Source organism: Anarrhichthys ocellatus, unplaced genomic scaffold, assembly GCF_004355925.1.
Source record: "Anarrhichthys ocellatus isolate YVR2014 unplaced genomic scaffold, GSC_Weel_1.0 scaffold9, whole genome shotgun sequence".
NCBI lineage: Eukaryota > Metazoa > Chordata > Actinopteri > Perciformes > Anarhichadidae > Anarrhichthys > Anarrhichthys ocellatus.
This window is the reverse complement of record NW_022280039.1, coordinates 5,185,842-5,202,644: the sequence shown is the minus strand read 5'-3', so window position 1 is coordinate 5,202,644 and position 16,803 is coordinate 5,185,842. Positions and strand designations below refer to the sequence as shown.

Genomic DNA, 16,803 nt, shown 5'->3' with positions numbered 1-16,803 from the left:
ATATATACATACATACATATATATATATATATATATATATATATATATATATTTAAATTCTTCCAGTGAATCTGTCATTCCTTTTTTTTGGTACTTTTTTGCCACATTATTTTCTTGTTACTAAGCAACTAATATTTAATGCAAATATCCCAAGATCTAATATTCAATTTTAAGAATAATCTTTCGATTTGTTTTATTCAATACTACGGAATATGCTGCACGTGGTGCTTGATGGAGCCCAGTAGAGCCCAGTTACAGAGCAGTGAGATGCGTCATCGCTGACAAACTGACCTGAAATTTCCTCTTAATGACAGATGCCGTGCAGCCAGAGTGCTTATTACTAGATTGTAGTGGCAGTGGATTTATAGTACGTCATGACAGCCTAAGCAAAGCATGTCTCATTTGTATTTTTAGGAATTAAGGTTCCTTCATTAAATCTATTGCACGAATCCTAAAATTATCGAGGGAAAATCTGGCAGTCATACAAAAACAATTTGTTTATCATGATAATAAATGGCTTTTCATTTCTCAAACAAACAAACAAACAAACACGCTTTCCCTGTGATTCAGGGGTGTCGAGATGAATCACACGGCTGCGCTTCCACTGAACCATTTCATCAAACAACAAAGCATAGCGGACAAGAAGCGGCAGTCAGACAGTGTATAAGCCCCTGGCCATGTCTAATTGAGTTGTTTTTGAGCAACTCTAAAGCAGAACATACCTTTTGTCTGACATCACTGTTTGAAAGAAAGAACAGATACTAAAATACTGTATATTGGTGTCATATCAAAGCAAGACGGGGAGAAAAGACGAAGACAAACACACAGAGAAAACAACAAGTGAGAGCCTTGCAATGAAACGTGAATAGAGGGGGGGGGGGGAAGAACAGTTGTAAGAGCAGTGAGGCTGATGGTGTTTACTGGGATATAATTTTACTCTAACAAGGTGCAATCAGTCAATGCTTTTACAGTAAATGTATAAAACTCCCTCCTCTGATTTGACTGCCTGGCTGACTGGTTGATTTATGAATATCGTCAATTATAGCCGGCTGTAAGAGTTCAAATGCTTTTTGACGAGCTTGACATGAAGCCGTGGTGCCTGTATGTGTGCAGTTGTCTTCAGGTATGATACACAGGACAAAGGCATGATGGTGTGGGGCAGGGGTACAAACTGCTTTGGCTGCAATTCAAACCAGCACATGTCCAGATATAGATAGATAGATAGATAGATAGATAGATAGATATATGCCCATCCTTTAGTATTAAACTGAGATAGCTCTTTACAGGTCAAAGGCAAGTGCTAAACTGGAGAAATAATGTATCAAGCAGTCAGCCAGTTAGACAAAAAGAAGCAGTAACCACTGCTGCTGTCCCTCGCCCTGTTTGCAGAAGATTGCCTTTTCCTCACAGGGTTAGGGTTAGGCCTGTTAATTCAAGCTAAACAGCTAAAGCCAGTATCTCTGCTACATCCGATTACCGGCCGCTTGAATTCACAGGGAAGGTTTCTATTTCGAGAGCACAGTACAGAGGGAGACACATGGCAGATATAATGTGTACTTACCTGTGGCCCAATCACGACCAACACATTCAGCGGGTTCTCACGATGCCACTCTGAAAGACGCAAAATTAAAGTGGTCACGTAAACAAAAACACAACCGTTCGAGGAAGAAATGAACAGCAGCAGCATCTGCATGACATTCTTACATCCATACGTGCTTAGTGCACCATATGTTTGTATTTTTACTAGTTCTCCTATCTGTCTGAAACACCAATATACAATTTGAAGACCCTCTAATCACTTTGTGCTGAGGAAGTCACATACAATAAAAAAGGATTTCAAAAAAGGAACCCACTGATGCTGCAAATCAAAGGCAATCTCAAAGTTCAATATATTAGATACACGAGATATATAACATAGTTCTCATGAAAAGAAACAGCATAACATTAAGGCTCAACAAAATAACACACGGCATAATGTCTTTGTCGAGCCTACATGAGCTGTCGGGAGAATCTCATTGCACTTTCACATAAATGTTTTAATTATCTGAAACTCAACCGCAGAGATCTTACTCCATTCCTAATTGATGAGGACACTGCCATTGCCTCTACCACAGGCTAGTACAGAAAAGCAGTCAGAAAGGCTTTGCAATTTGGGAGTTTACCCGACATCTGAACTTGCTGAAAACATGACAGCAAGAGATACCACCCCCCCCCCCCGACGATGTGTTTGTCTTGAGTTTTTCATTACCAGTACATACACTTTATAAAATAGATGGTATACCTGAAAAAACCTCCACCAGATAGAGGGGGTCCTTGACTCTTCTGAGGCCACAGACCAACAGGAAGACACGCAGCTCGTCCACGTGCTCACTGCTCACACCTGGAGAGAAGCCAGTATCAAAACACTGCATAATGAAGGTCCCGAGTACGTCGGCAGATAATGAAAGCAATACATCACCCAAGGTCATGAGGAAAATAAGACAGCGGTGACTAATGTACTCGCACGATTCTCTGATAGCAGTTGTAACATTCAGCAGGGAAATAGACTGCTGAATACATTGGAAGGTTGCAGCCTAATCAGTGTGTAATACGGCATCATAACTACAGAGCCACAGTGTTTGGGTGACAATTTGCTCACTGAACAGCCTTAGAATAACATTTGCTAACCCCTCATCGCGCTGACAACATCAGACTTTTTGAAAACCTTGCTTTTATTGAGAGGGAGTGCCACTAAATCGTCCGTCTCTTTTCCCGGATCATCCAACCTTAAATCCAAAGATTAGTCAGAAACTGGCAGGCAAACAACTGTGCTCACTGCCAACAACTACTGTTCTGCACCTGACCTCCCAAAAGCAACAGATGCAAGTCCTGACCCTGACGACGGAGCCCTGCACTTTGATGATGGCAACACACACACTGGGAGTGTAAGTCTCTGACTTAAATAGAGAACAACATACTTCTATTACTACTATAAAGTGGAGGTTGAATGAAATCACCTTCACAACCGCCTAGTGGACAGAGCGTAGCATCCTCACAACGAAAATGCTAACATGTTGATCATCGAAACAACAAGAGTTTGTGGTATGGAGACTGCATAATCACACAACACACAGTAACATCAAGAGAGCAGCGTGTGTCGCTCAGCGCTTCATCAGGCTCATGTTCAAGCTGAGCAAAAGCAATCATTCAGTAACCTGAATTTCCAATCCTGAAGAACATGCTGTGCTTTTTATGTGTTTTTTTTCACCAACATGCTGATGTTTAGTGGGTATAATGTTTACCATGTTCACCATCTGATTTTGTGTATCAGCATGCTACAGCACACAAGCTACAGCTGATAGGAAGGTCACTAGCCTTGCAGTCATTAACCAAAGTGAAATGAAATGTTGACCTGATAATGGTGCGAGATGGAGAGTTAAGGGATCACCAGCATTATTATATTTATACTAAGGGGGACACTAATCTCATGACATTCCCTCCAATGGTATTTAATTTAAAACCACAGATGTCCACCTCATGGGTGTGCTCGTGGAAACGTTAAGGGATCCTAAGTCAATGGGATACATCATCTGGCGACCATTAATGTTTTGTGGCAATCCATCCAGTAGATGTTAAGATATTTCACCGAGTGGAAATTTTGACCCGCTTGTGCACTAGAGGAGGAGTTGGAGATCACCAATGTCAGGAGGTTAGATCCTGTGGGGACCATGAATATCTGTAGGTGATGTGACAGGATGTTCCATCACTTTTAAAGCCATTATGACCTGTTCTGACAACGCCAGAGAAGGCAGTCGTGGTTTTATGTAGGCTTAAATTGAGGTTGGTGTAAGGGCAACATTTAAAGGTCACGGTCTACTGGCTAAACATAAGAACATATATTAAAACAAGCAGATGTAGAGAGATATTTAACATTAGAGGGTTACCCAAGTGTCAGAAAATACATTTTTAATCCCTAACCTTTTATGCTCGACAACGATCCAAACGGATAAATCCTAAATGGTGAGATAGTACTGATAGTGTTGAACCAAAATTTAAGGGAAGTACAAAACAAGCCAATAATAAAAATGTATTTTGAAAGTGTCTGTGACAAACCGAGAAACAAACCATTCCGAAAATAATACCAGGCAGACACGTTCACGCGCTTTAGAGCACAGTGACAGTTGAGTGAAATCCCCTGCTGCCAGATAAGCCCAGATCAGGAGGCCGAGGCAGCTCTTTTAATGCTATTAAAGCATCTTAAAATGACAGTGTGGAGTCTGGGCAATGACCCTGATCTTAGGAGCCGATTGTCAAAAAAAGCTCTTCATCTGCAAGAAGTATCGAACATCCCCGCATTGATTCACAGGATGAGAGAGCACGTCAGCTGAGGGAAACAAACATGTCTCTACCTCAGAAAGAGATGCAGGAGGAGGACAGCTGGAATCATACAAGAGCACAATATGTCAAAATGAGCAAGAAATTCAAAGAAATGATAAAAAAGAATATCCTTTTGGATCCAACGACGCAATTCATCTTTCCTCGGGGGAGAAAGGCAAATTTGTACAAGTCATCAGCTGTGCCAGCAGCACTCTTTTCTCTCTCTTTCTTTGCAATTCTGTGAGTTCTATGCAAAACACATTTTTGTTCGTTTGCCTTTGGTTTCAGAAGGGTATTCTGAACAACCCCCTAATGCTTTAATCAGTATGCGAGCGCGCATGGATGTGGCAGCACATATCTATCTGAAGAGCGCCTATTCCTCTGTAGTGTGGCACAGGGTGATACAGAGAACAGATACTGCAGGGAGCGGACAGAATAAAGAGGTTTTGACAATCAACCTTTCGACTGAAATCCAGAGAATGTTTTAAAGCAGCTAACAAGCTTCAAAGAGAAAATACTTTGTGCCCAGGTTGCACGTGTTTGTCCCAAATCTGAAGTCAGAAGAACTTTGGCTAGTTTCCTTCTCTCCACACCAGGACTACATGTTTAGAGATAAGCCAGATATCCGAGGAGAGATACACATTTTTGGTCAGCCAAGATGACTAAATGAATAATTACTTACAATCATATAAAATGGGGCTTGAAACAACCGCAAACTCATCCATGTAATATACTGGCCGAGGAACACAAGGCCACCTTAACGCATTATATGCCTGCTATGGCACAAACACTGTTCCCTAATCATGTTGCCACACTGTAAGATGATAATAGGCATTACACTTGACACCTAACCTCGTCCTTTGATTTTTAATTAAATTGAATCAATTCATACAGACTTCACTGAAGGCTCCCTGTGTCATTTATTCAACAATCAGTCTATCCCTTGAGGATCAAGCAGCTGGACAAGGTGACAGCCTTTATATAAAACTGCTTTTAGTAATGATTAATTTATGTCACAACAGAATACAGATCGCTGCAGGAGTCTCTAATGTCACATGTGCTGTTGTTTGAGGAAAACTAAAACATTATGAAAATGGTTGTTGAAGGTGACAAAGCAGGTCTTTAAAAAGGTCAAAAGGAGGATGTAGAAAGACCACCTAATGACAACTAAACAATGATCCTTAAAGTTTTCAGTTTTATGATAAGAAAAGAAAATATACAACAGGAGGATCAGTTATCATTTTATTTGAAAGTTCCTCTCTGCCTCTCGTCCTTATTACATACAAACATGTATGAATCCAGAGCATGTGTTTCCTTGTCAAAGCACTGATAACACTGTGGCAACGAAAGATACTTTTTTTCCCCTACTGATATTAAACCCATCTGACCCACATCCACCAAACATTAACACAATCAGACAGCACATACGCAGAAACTAGAACTATGTTTCCAGCACTAAAAGCAACCATGAGTCAGATCACAGTGCTTTCATCACATCACTGAGGGAAAGCACAATAGCTGTGACTCCTATTTCCAGTATAACAAAAGTGACTGCGGGCAATTAGTATTACTCGCACTGGTTGTGAAGCGCGGTGAAAAATGGACCCGGGTCAGAGAGCTATTAATCAATTGGCGCTCTCTGTATTCAACGTTGCTCTATATGAGCACTAATGACCTGGGATGGACATCATCTTGCAATGGGCCGTTTGTGGAGAGGATGCTCGGAGTAACGGTCCATATTTACTGAGCTATTCAAATGGGAGCTGGAGGAGAGAAGGGAAAATGAAACTCTGGACTCCCTGACCACCACATTGATGCACTGAACATAGCACAGAGTGAATTTATGCTCTCTGATTGGTACTTCTCAGGTAGGGGATGTCTGAATGCATTCCCCATCATGCTCCCAGCGGGGGCTCCACTACACTGCACAATCTATGACTAATAGTGGAGAAAATGAGAGGAGGGCGCCGTCTAGAATATGGCAGAGGGCATTCATGTTCAATAAGGCAAACTGTTTCAAATATATGGCACATCTGTGTATGGCAGGTCACAACGACGCCAATAAAACCTATTTTCCAGGAAGCTTGAATTTCAGTGTGGAGTTAATAATGCTTAGACCAGACTGACCCAGTCGGACCAAAATGAGACTTGCCAATAACAAGTTGTTGAAGAGCATAAAATATTTAGCAAAAAAAAACCAGTATATTCAAAGTATGACAAATACCTACCACCGTAATTTCAAAATGTATGATTCAGCCATGCCATTGAAAGGGTACAGTACACCAAAAAGACAAAAACTAAATATGATCCGCAGACTTCCCTCAGAATAGCTTTCATTGACAAATATTTTCTACTGAAGGCAAATAAACTAAAAAAAAACAAACTGTCCACAATGAGGCCTGTGGATGATCAAGTCTCCCACTAGACAACAGCTGGAATGACAACCAATTGAAGCAGTAGTAGTACCTGAGCTCCTCAGGAATTCAGCCCAGCAGAATTTCTCACTCACTTCCGTCTGGATGCCTTTAAAATGACAGACAAGTACAAGTCTTCATGTTAAAGCTTTTACTGTACATCAATGCCAGCGTTCATTATGCAAACGGATATCAGCGTGTGTCTTTTAGTTAAATATTTAAATAAGTTTTCTAGTATTCTTCTTAACTGTTATTCGTATAAAACGCATAGCTTGTGTGGAAACATTATATTGATCTAATCTCTGTCTGTAAAATAAACAAAACGGATGAATTTAAAAACATTATTGTGTGCGGTTGATGTCAAAAGCACTTCAGCGTGACCACTATCTCGTGACAAGCACGAGCGCTAAACTTTCACTGGTCAGGGATCCGTCATGCAGCTGGCCCACGGCTCTACTCTAATCTATGGAGGGACACTATTTGCCAAACAGGGCTACTGGTGGGAATCAACATGTAGGAGTGATTTGGGCTGTCCTACATGGCGCGGTGGCCAATGGCAAGAGCAAATACAACTCTGTACTGTAGACAGCGTGACAATGAAGGAAAGAAATGTCAAAGCTGATTTAAATCAACAATCAAGCGAGGATATTCCTCCTGCAGAGCTTACCTTGGGGCTGGACATAGATTTTACTGCTCTGGGACAGCTTCAGAGAAAGACATTGGGAAATTTCTGGTTAAAACACGTACAAAAACATAGATACATAAGTGTTTTAAATCAATCAGTAATTATTGGTAGTGTTTGTTTATACAAATTGCACTTGATTACTACCAACAGTGCTTTTTCTCTTCTTTTCAAACAATAGAAACAGCCAATTAAAGCTTGTTGTCCTCCAAACGTATTTAATCGAAATCCAAACTTTAAAAGAGGCAGTTGCTTAGATAATGGGGGGGGCTACAAAATAAATCAGAGGGGATGGAAAAGAAATTGACGGGATGCTATCACACTAGATTCATCCGCTATGTGTGTTTTCTGTCACAATAAAAAGTGTGGCGATGCCTCTCAGTGCCTGTCCTGTCGGCCTGCTGTCAGCACTAAATGGCAGAGATAAAGCATGCCCCTCGCCTCAATCTGCAGCCAACGGCTGGAATCTAATCTGAAAATAAAACCGATATTGTTTTAATGCCAAACTATTACAGGCCAGAGCAGGATATTGTGTTTGTATAGTAAGAGCCCTTCTGTTGTATTTATTGAAGCCGTCAGGCTTCTGCTGTATGCCGATGTGCCGTAAAACGCAAACAAAAAGCGGTTGCCCTCACTACTTGATTTTTCATAGTAGCTTTGTAATACAGGGGTCAATGTTTTGTTTATGTTGAAATATTACTTATGACAATCAGTTTAGTTGCTAAATTTGTGTGGGGAGTGGGTTTCAGCATAGCAGGCAGTTGTAAGCATATTGAATTAGGCACAGACACAACTGTAACAACCATATGTCACATGATACAGTGGTTTGCACATGTGATGCAAGAATCAGTGCTTATTCAATATAAACTACTGCAGTTGGACTATTTAAATACAAAAGAGTATAATCATACCAAAAATAACTCTGCCTCTTCTTTCAGTTTGTCCGTAAATGCAACCGCAAACCTGATAAAAGAGAAAAACTTCATTATCACCCCTTTGAAAGCCATTTCTGTTAAACAAGAACTTCCATTGCTGCTGTTCTAGCATTTTACAAGCAGTGACAATTTGGTAACAAGAGTAAAACACAAAAGTCTCCAGGCTACAGCTGAAGGAGAGGAACTGCTTTTGGTTTGAAGGCAAAGGATTTAAGGATGAATACACCAAGAATACAAAGAGGAAAACAAAGGGAAATGTAGAGCAAAGAACAGTGAGGAGATATTAATTTGCGTGCATTATTAAATGGGCCAACGGGCTCAGAGCGGTGACTGAATTTTATGATCAAGGTTTGTGTGAGAAGGCACGAGCAGCGGGAGGTGCGCGGATTTAGATGTTTGAAGTTGTTTCGAGAATTGAATCTCCCCCGTTCTCCCAGAAGGCAATTATCCCCTTAGATTTACTCGATGGATACTCTACCATCTACTGCATTTTAATCTTGATGATAACAGAGACACCAGGGTCTGGTGTTAGGGCACAGGACAGGATATTGATAAGCCTGTGTACACTTTTCAATGTTAAACTAGGGGAGAAGAGAACGCGCAACCTGCACAGCCGGGGTTGGCCTGCATGTGTTCAGCCTCATGCTTTCATGCCAGTCCTCCAGGCACGGGAGCGTTTTACAGGGATCCAGTCTTTTTCCTCCCCAAAAATAATTGATACCCTGTAGAAAATAAGATTTAAATGATTTCCAACAATTCAAGTAATGGTGAAAATTATCTTTAATACTTTTTTTCATCGTCATGCAATGGTTAATATCTACATTACTAGAAAGATGATCACTGTGATTCATGGCAAAATTAAATGTATTCCCACTGGTCACACATGTGACAACAACTTTGTTTTAAGCTTCGAAAGCAATAAAAGATTTGTTATTATGTCTCAGACTGAAAATCATATGGTTAAAGAAATTAGAGGTTGTCTTGATTTCATATGGACAAGTTAAGTTAAGAGGTGTAAATGGTCACATTTACTTCCTGCTCGTACTTCAGCATGGTGACGTCTGCATCAAACTTCTATAAAAGGAAGTAAGTAAAACACGTTGTGACACATTATTGGCATATTTGGTACTAGGATTCGATCAAGTCTATTTATTGATTCATTAAGACGACCGTGAGGCCACATTTCTATCACACTCACGACACATAACTTGTTCAAACAGACTCAAAAGAATACATGTCTCATGTTGTTAGTTGCACATGTGCTTTTCCTGCTATGAGACTTTTACACATTTTAGAATCATGAGGTCAGTCTAAAATAGTGGTTATTAGCATTATAATAGTTACCATATATATATATATATATATATATAATATACTATTGTGTATAGTTATTATGCAAATTGTGACTGCAGTTCTCCACAGACAGAACACACATATTTCCATAAACCTTTCCAAACACATTTTAGAAAAGATGTCCGTCTGGAGTAAAATATATGTACCTAATTTGGAGCGATTTGGAATTAAATAGGTTAAAATAGTGGTTTGCAGCAACATCACCTGGCTTTCAGTAGCACCTGCTCCATAACCACACGCTTCTGCTCAACTTTCACATCTTCATTTATATCCGTCCCGCCAAAGATAACGCCAAAGGGTACGTTGATGTCTGGTGTAAAGGTTAGACACAAAACAGAAAGGTCCTGACATTTTTGAGACAGGTAGCAACGTGTAGGTCCAAAAGTATGTTGACAAACAAGATAAGTGAATAGATCACATAACAGCAGGGAAGTTTACCTAAGAGAAGGCTGCCTGCTCTGAGCAGATGAATGGCCAGCGCACCTTCAAAGGGAGGATGTCGAGATATTAGATTTGCCACCTCAGCAGGAGACTTAAATGCTGCTGCATCTCTGAGCTCACAAGTGTGTCCTGCCGATTCAATGTGGGACCTAGAATAAAAGAAACATACGACTATGGATGGCAGCATGGTTAAGTTACAAACATTAAATCTAACTTTTCTCAAAAGCCTTGTTTTACCATCATCAAAAGTTGTGTTGGTGTCGTGCTGTTTACACAGTTTTACCTACAGCTTCAACTTCCTGAATCATGTTATAGCTGATGTACTAAAGCTACAGTGCAGTAACATAGGCAGTTGAATCATTTTATAACTTATTTACTACAGCCATAATGCCATTGTACAGTAAAGAAGACAGCTGCATTTGGAGATAGCTCTGGCTAATAGTCAACTAACTATTGCCTCATACAGGCCTCACCAGGGAAGTACTCATAAGCAACAGCTGTTGGAGCTAGCACTTAGCAACAATGCAAATTACCTTATTCTCTCAGCTGTAGTGTGGTTCCCAGTTTTGGGGCTGAGGCAAGCAAGGAAGAGTAATTTCATATCTTCACTACAGGCTGGTCTGACGAGATAACAGGGCTATTTAGCGTGTACACATTAGTGAAAACCAGGTGGCAAACTGAAGCAAGCCGAGTGTCTGTAGGCTCGCTAAGCTGAACACCTATCACATTTCCTGAACCCATGCCTGCAGGTCACACGTAAAGCAATGGTAGGCGCGAGCGCCACTGGGTTAGCTCATCGCTTGGCAGCTCACACCACGCTTGAAAATGTTTACAAGTCCGTCTGCTATATGATCCCCTGGAAACGCATGACGGTGCCACATACCGTACAGACACTATTGACCCATTTCCGTAATTTTGTTTTGTAAAAAAAAAAAAAAAGACCAAACCACAAAACCACACGGAGCATACTGATGTCTGCTGTCATGTGTGTCAATGCCACAATCAGCGAAAATCAACAATAAAAAAAAAAAGGCTCCACTACTTCCTCCTCGCGGTAGTACGCCTGCGTCACCGGAACAAACTTACAAATCACATGGATAGACTGCAGCTGCCTGGCTTTACAAGGCTCGTGGGCTACATTTCACTTTTAGATCGTTTAAGTCAACGCAAGTGTGACAGTTTGTTGACTGAGCTGTGTGTCACGCGGTAGTACTGTGACACTGTTTTTTGTTGACTTCCAGTTCTCCTTTGAGAAAGTACTGATTTAAGACGACCCGAAGTAAATATCATCTGCGTTAATGGAGATATTTGAAGACCACTAGGACGCGTTTGGAAAGGTAATGTAAGACCCAACTCTTCTTACCAAGCTGTGTTGCTAAAGCTAGCTTACTTAAAGTTTGTACTGCATCTATTTATATATGAGGAAGAGGGCTCTTCTTGGATAAGTCATGTTGTGAGTTCCGTAAAGCTAACGTTTTCTCTTTGTTAACCTCGATGTCAACGTTTAACCAACATGTTAAGCGCCTCTGTATTTTTCTTCACAGGTGTTTTTTGTCCCGAATCAAGAAGAACCCCAAAACCGTTTAAGTTGTGTGAGAATGGCTAACAACAGGAATGGCGATGAGAGCACCCCTCTGCTGGACTCTGGGAACACCAGACCTTCACCACCACCATCAATTTTCCAGGGAAGAAGACTGGCATGTGCTGCCATCCTGCTGGCTGAATCATTAGAGAGGATTGCTTTCTACGGCATCACATCCAACCTGGTCCTCTTTCTCAACAGCAAACCCTTTTATTGGGAGGGCACTCAGGCGAGCCAGACACCCCTGATGTTCATGGGAGTTACTTACCTGATCTCCCCGTTTGGAGGCTGGTTGGCGGATGCATACTTGGGGAAATTCTGGACAATCGCTTCAAGTTTGATCCTATATTTTCTTGGCATGCTGTTCTTCCCTTTTATTTCCAATGACGACACCAGGATACAGCTATGTGGAGAGGAGTTGGCGTTTCCTGTGCAACCTGCCGTGTGTCTGAACACAAACACGACCGTTCCAAGAAATGTGACCTGCCCTATCCGCGACCCATACTGTGGCCCAGCAATCTACGGGGGGCTGTTTTTAATCGCATTAGGCGTGGGTACTGTGAAGTCCAACATCACTCCCTTTGGGGCAGATCAGGTAGAGTATGAACAATGTTCATTTCGGTTCTCAAAAGGTCTGTTGTAAATGAGGAATGCTGAAAGTAGACATAGGCCTGTGTAAGATCAGGTATGCAGTGTGACATCATGGAGGTCAGACATATCATGTGATGGATGCACCGTCTCTTGCACCGTGACACTTCACTTAGACCTGCATGGTCTCGATCACCATGGCCACTTATAAATATTTCCATTATAAAGCTGACATCAATCATAACTTCTCTTTTTCTCTCACACACATGCACACACACACACACACACACACACTTAAAAACAATGCCTTTAATGAAACACAACACATCTATTTGTGTGATTAAAATAAAGTCTTTCTACAACACTCGGGTCATAGAAATGGGAAGTTCATCAATGGGGTCATTGTTTTTCAAAAGAATCTAACCGTGAGAGAGTAAAACCTTTTTCAAAAGTGGACTAGCGGGGTGAGCATGATTAGTTCTTGAGCCCACTATGCTCATTGCAAGATTTTCACAGTTCTATCAAAGCTCCTTTTGATCATGTTCAAAAACACACACAATACACAACATCAAGCAAAATCCATACATTATATGGAGACCAAAGAGAAACACAGAAACGGGAACATCTTACAGTAGCAAACAACAGAAAGGAAACCGCAATATATGGAATAAATCAGGTACATGTTGCTGGTGCCTCAGATTGACACGCAAAAAGTCATTACACAAGTTGGCAAATATGCTACTTTATTTACTAAACTGCATCAATTGAAGGCACAATTTTCCCGCTAATTCTCCAGATGAAAGTCGTAGGAGCTGGTAATCCTTGAACTTTGCTCAGTTTGAGCAAAACTGAATACTTTCTGTTACATGCAGCTTGATTTCTGTCTTGCAGTGGGAAAATTGCCATAGTCAAGGTTATGAGTATTTTTTTATTGATATGAAACTTGATCATGCTGTTACAGATTACTTGGGCTGCCTGATGCATCTGTGTAGGCAGCTGGTGGTGGATAGCTCTTAAGACAGGGACATGGAATTAAAGCAGGATACAGGGGAAACTGTATCGCCACTGTCTGCCTTTCTCGTGCTTTTACGAGTCACATCACATGTAGTGTCTCTCATATTCTGTATTTAATGGAGGATCAGCACTAAAACAAGACAGTAAATTAGATTTTGTATTGTCCTGAAATTGCTAAAGGCTCGGCGTAACACAACCACTTACACTAATTGATCTTGTGTCAAAACTAAATGTAGGAGCTATAAAAGTACCCTGCTCTATGTATGTGTTATGATGGTATACCATATATCAATCAGGTGGTTAGTTTGAGCATGGTGATTATTTTCTTAACAGATGCTGCTTAACTGCAGAGAGGAGCCCCAGCGAGATTTATGCTCAGCATGGGCTTGTGAATGCTGTGACATTATCTCCCCAATAGTTAATTGTAGCTGTACTGCAGCATCTTTTGTGCTTGTATATAAGAAGGCATAACCACTTAATCACACATTGATACAATCTTTTCCTCCACAGGGATCACTGCATACAGAATGCATCAGTGCCATCATGAGGATAATAATATTTGCCTTCATAGACTTGAATTTATCGCAGTTTTAGTAAGCTAATGGTGTAGGAAGCAGAAAATGAATAAACAAAACGTTGCTGTTATTTTAGTTATCCCTCACCTACGTTGTGGCCTTATACTTAGACTAGATATTCCATGCAATGGTGGGGCTGCAACAATTTTGCACTATTTATTACATCATTATCACATTAAATCCAGTAATTTTCATGTGATGTCACATCCCTGTCATCAGCTGGTCTATATAATGCACTTTTTAGTTTTGTTACTTATTGCAACTGTCGTTTCAGAGCGCAACGTTATTTTTCTAATGTGACTTTAAGAACTTGCGCACCAAAGTGCTGATGACCACACTTCTTTTATAGCCGACACGTGCTGTTGGCTGGCAATCAAACTTGAACGATGCACAGCTGATGCGATGTTAGGAGTTTGTGGTTTTTTCCCCCATGAGACAAATCTTTTTTCTGTTTAAATTCCCCCTGTATGCTTTACCAACTTCCAATGAGCTGATTGGATGTGCTTTTAGGTCAAAGACAGAGGACCAGAGGCCACGCGCAGGTTCTTCAACTGGTTCTACTGGTGCATCAACTTGGGAGCCATCCTGTCTCTGGGAGGTGTGGCCTACATACAGCAGAACATCAGCTTCGAGATCGGCTATGTCATTCCCACCGTGTGCCTCGGGATCTCCTTCCTGGTCTTTCTGCTCGGCCGTACCGTTTTCATCACCAAGCCGGCCGACGGCAGCGCCTTCACCGACATGTTCAAGATCCTGGCCTTCGCCTGCTGTTCTAAGAAACCGAAGGAGCCTAACCTCCTCCGGTGAGAGCGGCACGTCGCCTCCTATGTGTCAATTGTTTTAGAGCGCCGTATGTAGTGATGGGAACTGTATTGTCCGGCAGTAAAAGTGGTAAAGTCATTCCCTCAATGACAAACGGCATGCTCACGATAACCGGGGTGCAGCAAAGCATTAATCAATCTCGATGGGAAGTTCTCTTTCCTACAGTGAAGCGAGTATCTTTGTCCATGGCAGAGTTAAGTGGGATGGTGGCGACAGCGGAATAACACAGCTAGGTGTTGTTGGTGTACTGTTATGTTAAGGCCTCCTTTGATCCCCCTCCCAGTATACGTCTTTTCTTTCCACTGGTCTGGGCGTTCGCCTTCATTCCCTGTGGTGAAAAGTTATTCTGAAGAGCCGTTACTTGACTTTGAACCACAGCAGCCCATTTGGTTCAAAAAACTTGACATTGAATATTTTAAATTGGCCAATCCCCGAAGCCTTTCAAGAATTCCATATTAAGACATTTTCTCCAGAGATGTGGATTATAGGCTTTAGAATACAGTTTCTTTCCTATCTCTAGAAGTGCTGTAAGATCTTCTGGAAAAAAAAAAAGGCTGATTAAGTCTCGCACTTTAAGAGTTTAGAATAATTCTAGTGTATTCTGTATTTGTTTATCTATTCATGTGTTTATTTTATACTATAAATTCCTCTTTCAAATAGTATCTTAAAGGTTGTTTTTCTCTTTTATTTCCATAAAGCAACAAACCAACCCTGCTGGACAGTGCCAAAGTGACCTACGGAGGGAAATATCCGGAAGAGAAAGTAGAGGAAGTGAAATCCCTGCTGAAAATCCTCCCAGTTTTCTTTGCCCTCATCCCGTACTGGACTGTGTACTTCCAGGTAAGATCAACCCACTTTAAGTTGAATCCAAATTCATGAGCCGTGCTTTACACAAGAGGAAATGTATAAAGGGATTTAATAAAGAAGATAAGCTTTCTGAATGCAGCTGAGCACGCGCATGTGTTAATACAAGGGATGATTCTTTTCCGTTCCAGTATTGGAGACACCCTGGTGGTCCGTGAAGGGGAGAGTTACCTCATGCTGAGACTCTAATCTCCTTATTGTTTTTGCAGATGCAGACGACATACGTCCTGCAGAGCCTCCATTTGAGGATTCCTGGTAATTCCTCAAACAATCCTGACCAGGTAACCTAAAGTGGTGACACTCAGTCCAAGTACCTTTTTCTTGTTTACTTCAAAGAAAAGCAGCAATAAGGTGACGTGTTAAGCAACTACTGTCTCATTCTATTGAGGTAAACATGCCTGTTTGGAGCTCTAACCTGCCGCGTCATAAGTAGCTTTGAACTAGATTTTTCACTGAAACCAAAGGAGTCAGTAGGTCACCGACACACACTGGTAGGCAACAGCTGGAGGCAGCAGCAAAGGTTGGTAATGTCTTAGGAATTAAGACTTTGCTTCACAGACTAATACCCCGCAGATCAGCGACCTGGCTGTGACTGTACTTCTCCAAAGCAGCGCCTCCAACGGTTTCGTCCTGACTGGTGCTGCTGCTGCTGTACCCGTGTCTCTCTCTGACAGATTGTATGTTATGTTCCGGAGGGCTTTGATGACTGAAATCCCCTCAGTTCCTCCACATGATAGACGGTCTAAAAGTGATGAAATTGGAAAATACTAGGAAGTGTTGTATGTACAGTACACCTTTTCTTCTTTCTGAGGAGGCATGCTTGGGGTGATAGTGAAGTGCAGTGACTTCATGGAAACGTGAAGTGAAACCCTTGTGTTTAAACCACCCAATCTAAGCCAGGGCTGTGTGTCGATGGAATATATATTCTTACATTTCACAATACTCTGCACTGAGACATCGAAACTGTCTGTTTTGTTTACTCATATTCAACGATGTTTATCTGTGTTTAAGAACTATATCCACATACTATTTATCCAGTATCAAAAACAAAACTGAGCCTTTTTCTGCTACCAGACTCAACACTTCTCAACATCAAAAGGGAAGTGAGATTAGGTGCCCTCTCACCTCATCTCACCTGACACATTTCAATGAAAGAACTCAACAAATACTACATCTT

General features: G+C 41.3%; 2 protein-coding genes across 5 annotated transcripts in view; one reads left to right on the top strand and one right to left on the bottom strand.

Annotated features, from left to right (window-relative positions):
- The window catches only part of glt1d1 (glycosyltransferase 1 domain containing 1), a 25,267-nt gene extending 14,026 nt beyond the window's left edge, over positions 1–11,241 (bottom strand). Inside the window, exons 1-9 of one of the 4 annotated variants that reach the window (XR_004212805.1) lie at positions 10,715–11,241; positions 10,179–10,330; positions 9,945–10,050; positions 8,364–8,415; positions 7,438–7,474; positions 6,823–6,879; positions 2,282–2,380; positions 1,562–1,611; positions 723–769 (exon numbers count right to left, since the gene is read on the bottom strand). Coding sequence is in view for 3 of the 4 variants with exons in the window: in XM_031848932.1 (XP_031704792.1) it covers positions 1,562–1,611; positions 2,282–2,380; positions 6,823–6,879; positions 7,438–7,474; positions 8,364–8,415; positions 9,945–10,050; positions 10,179–10,330; positions 10,715–10,782 (621 nt within the window). In the remaining variant the exon portion in view is untranslated. Of the gene's footprint in view, positions 1–722; positions 770–1,561; positions 1,612–2,281; positions 2,381–6,822; positions 6,880–7,437; positions 7,475–8,363; positions 8,416–8,992; positions 9,462–9,944; positions 10,051–10,178; positions 10,331–10,714 lie in introns of those variants that run through there. The other 3 variants (XM_031848932.1, XM_031848933.1, XM_031848934.1) reach the window with 3 other exon arrangements.
- slc15a4 (solute carrier family 15 member 4) overlaps positions 11,179–16,803 on the top strand; it is a 25,007-nt gene continuing 19,382 nt past the window's right edge. The window contains exons 1-5 of the mRNA XM_031848931.1: positions 11,179–11,518; positions 11,726–12,358; positions 14,451–14,743; positions 15,461–15,602; positions 15,836–15,907. Of these exons, the coding sequence (XP_031704791.1) occupies positions 11,780–12,358; positions 14,451–14,743; positions 15,461–15,602; positions 15,836–15,907 (1,086 nt within the window). The 5' untranslated portion in view covers positions 11,179–11,518; positions 11,726–11,779. The remainder of the gene's footprint in view (positions 11,519–11,725; positions 12,359–14,450; positions 14,744–15,460; positions 15,603–15,835; positions 15,908–16,803) is intronic.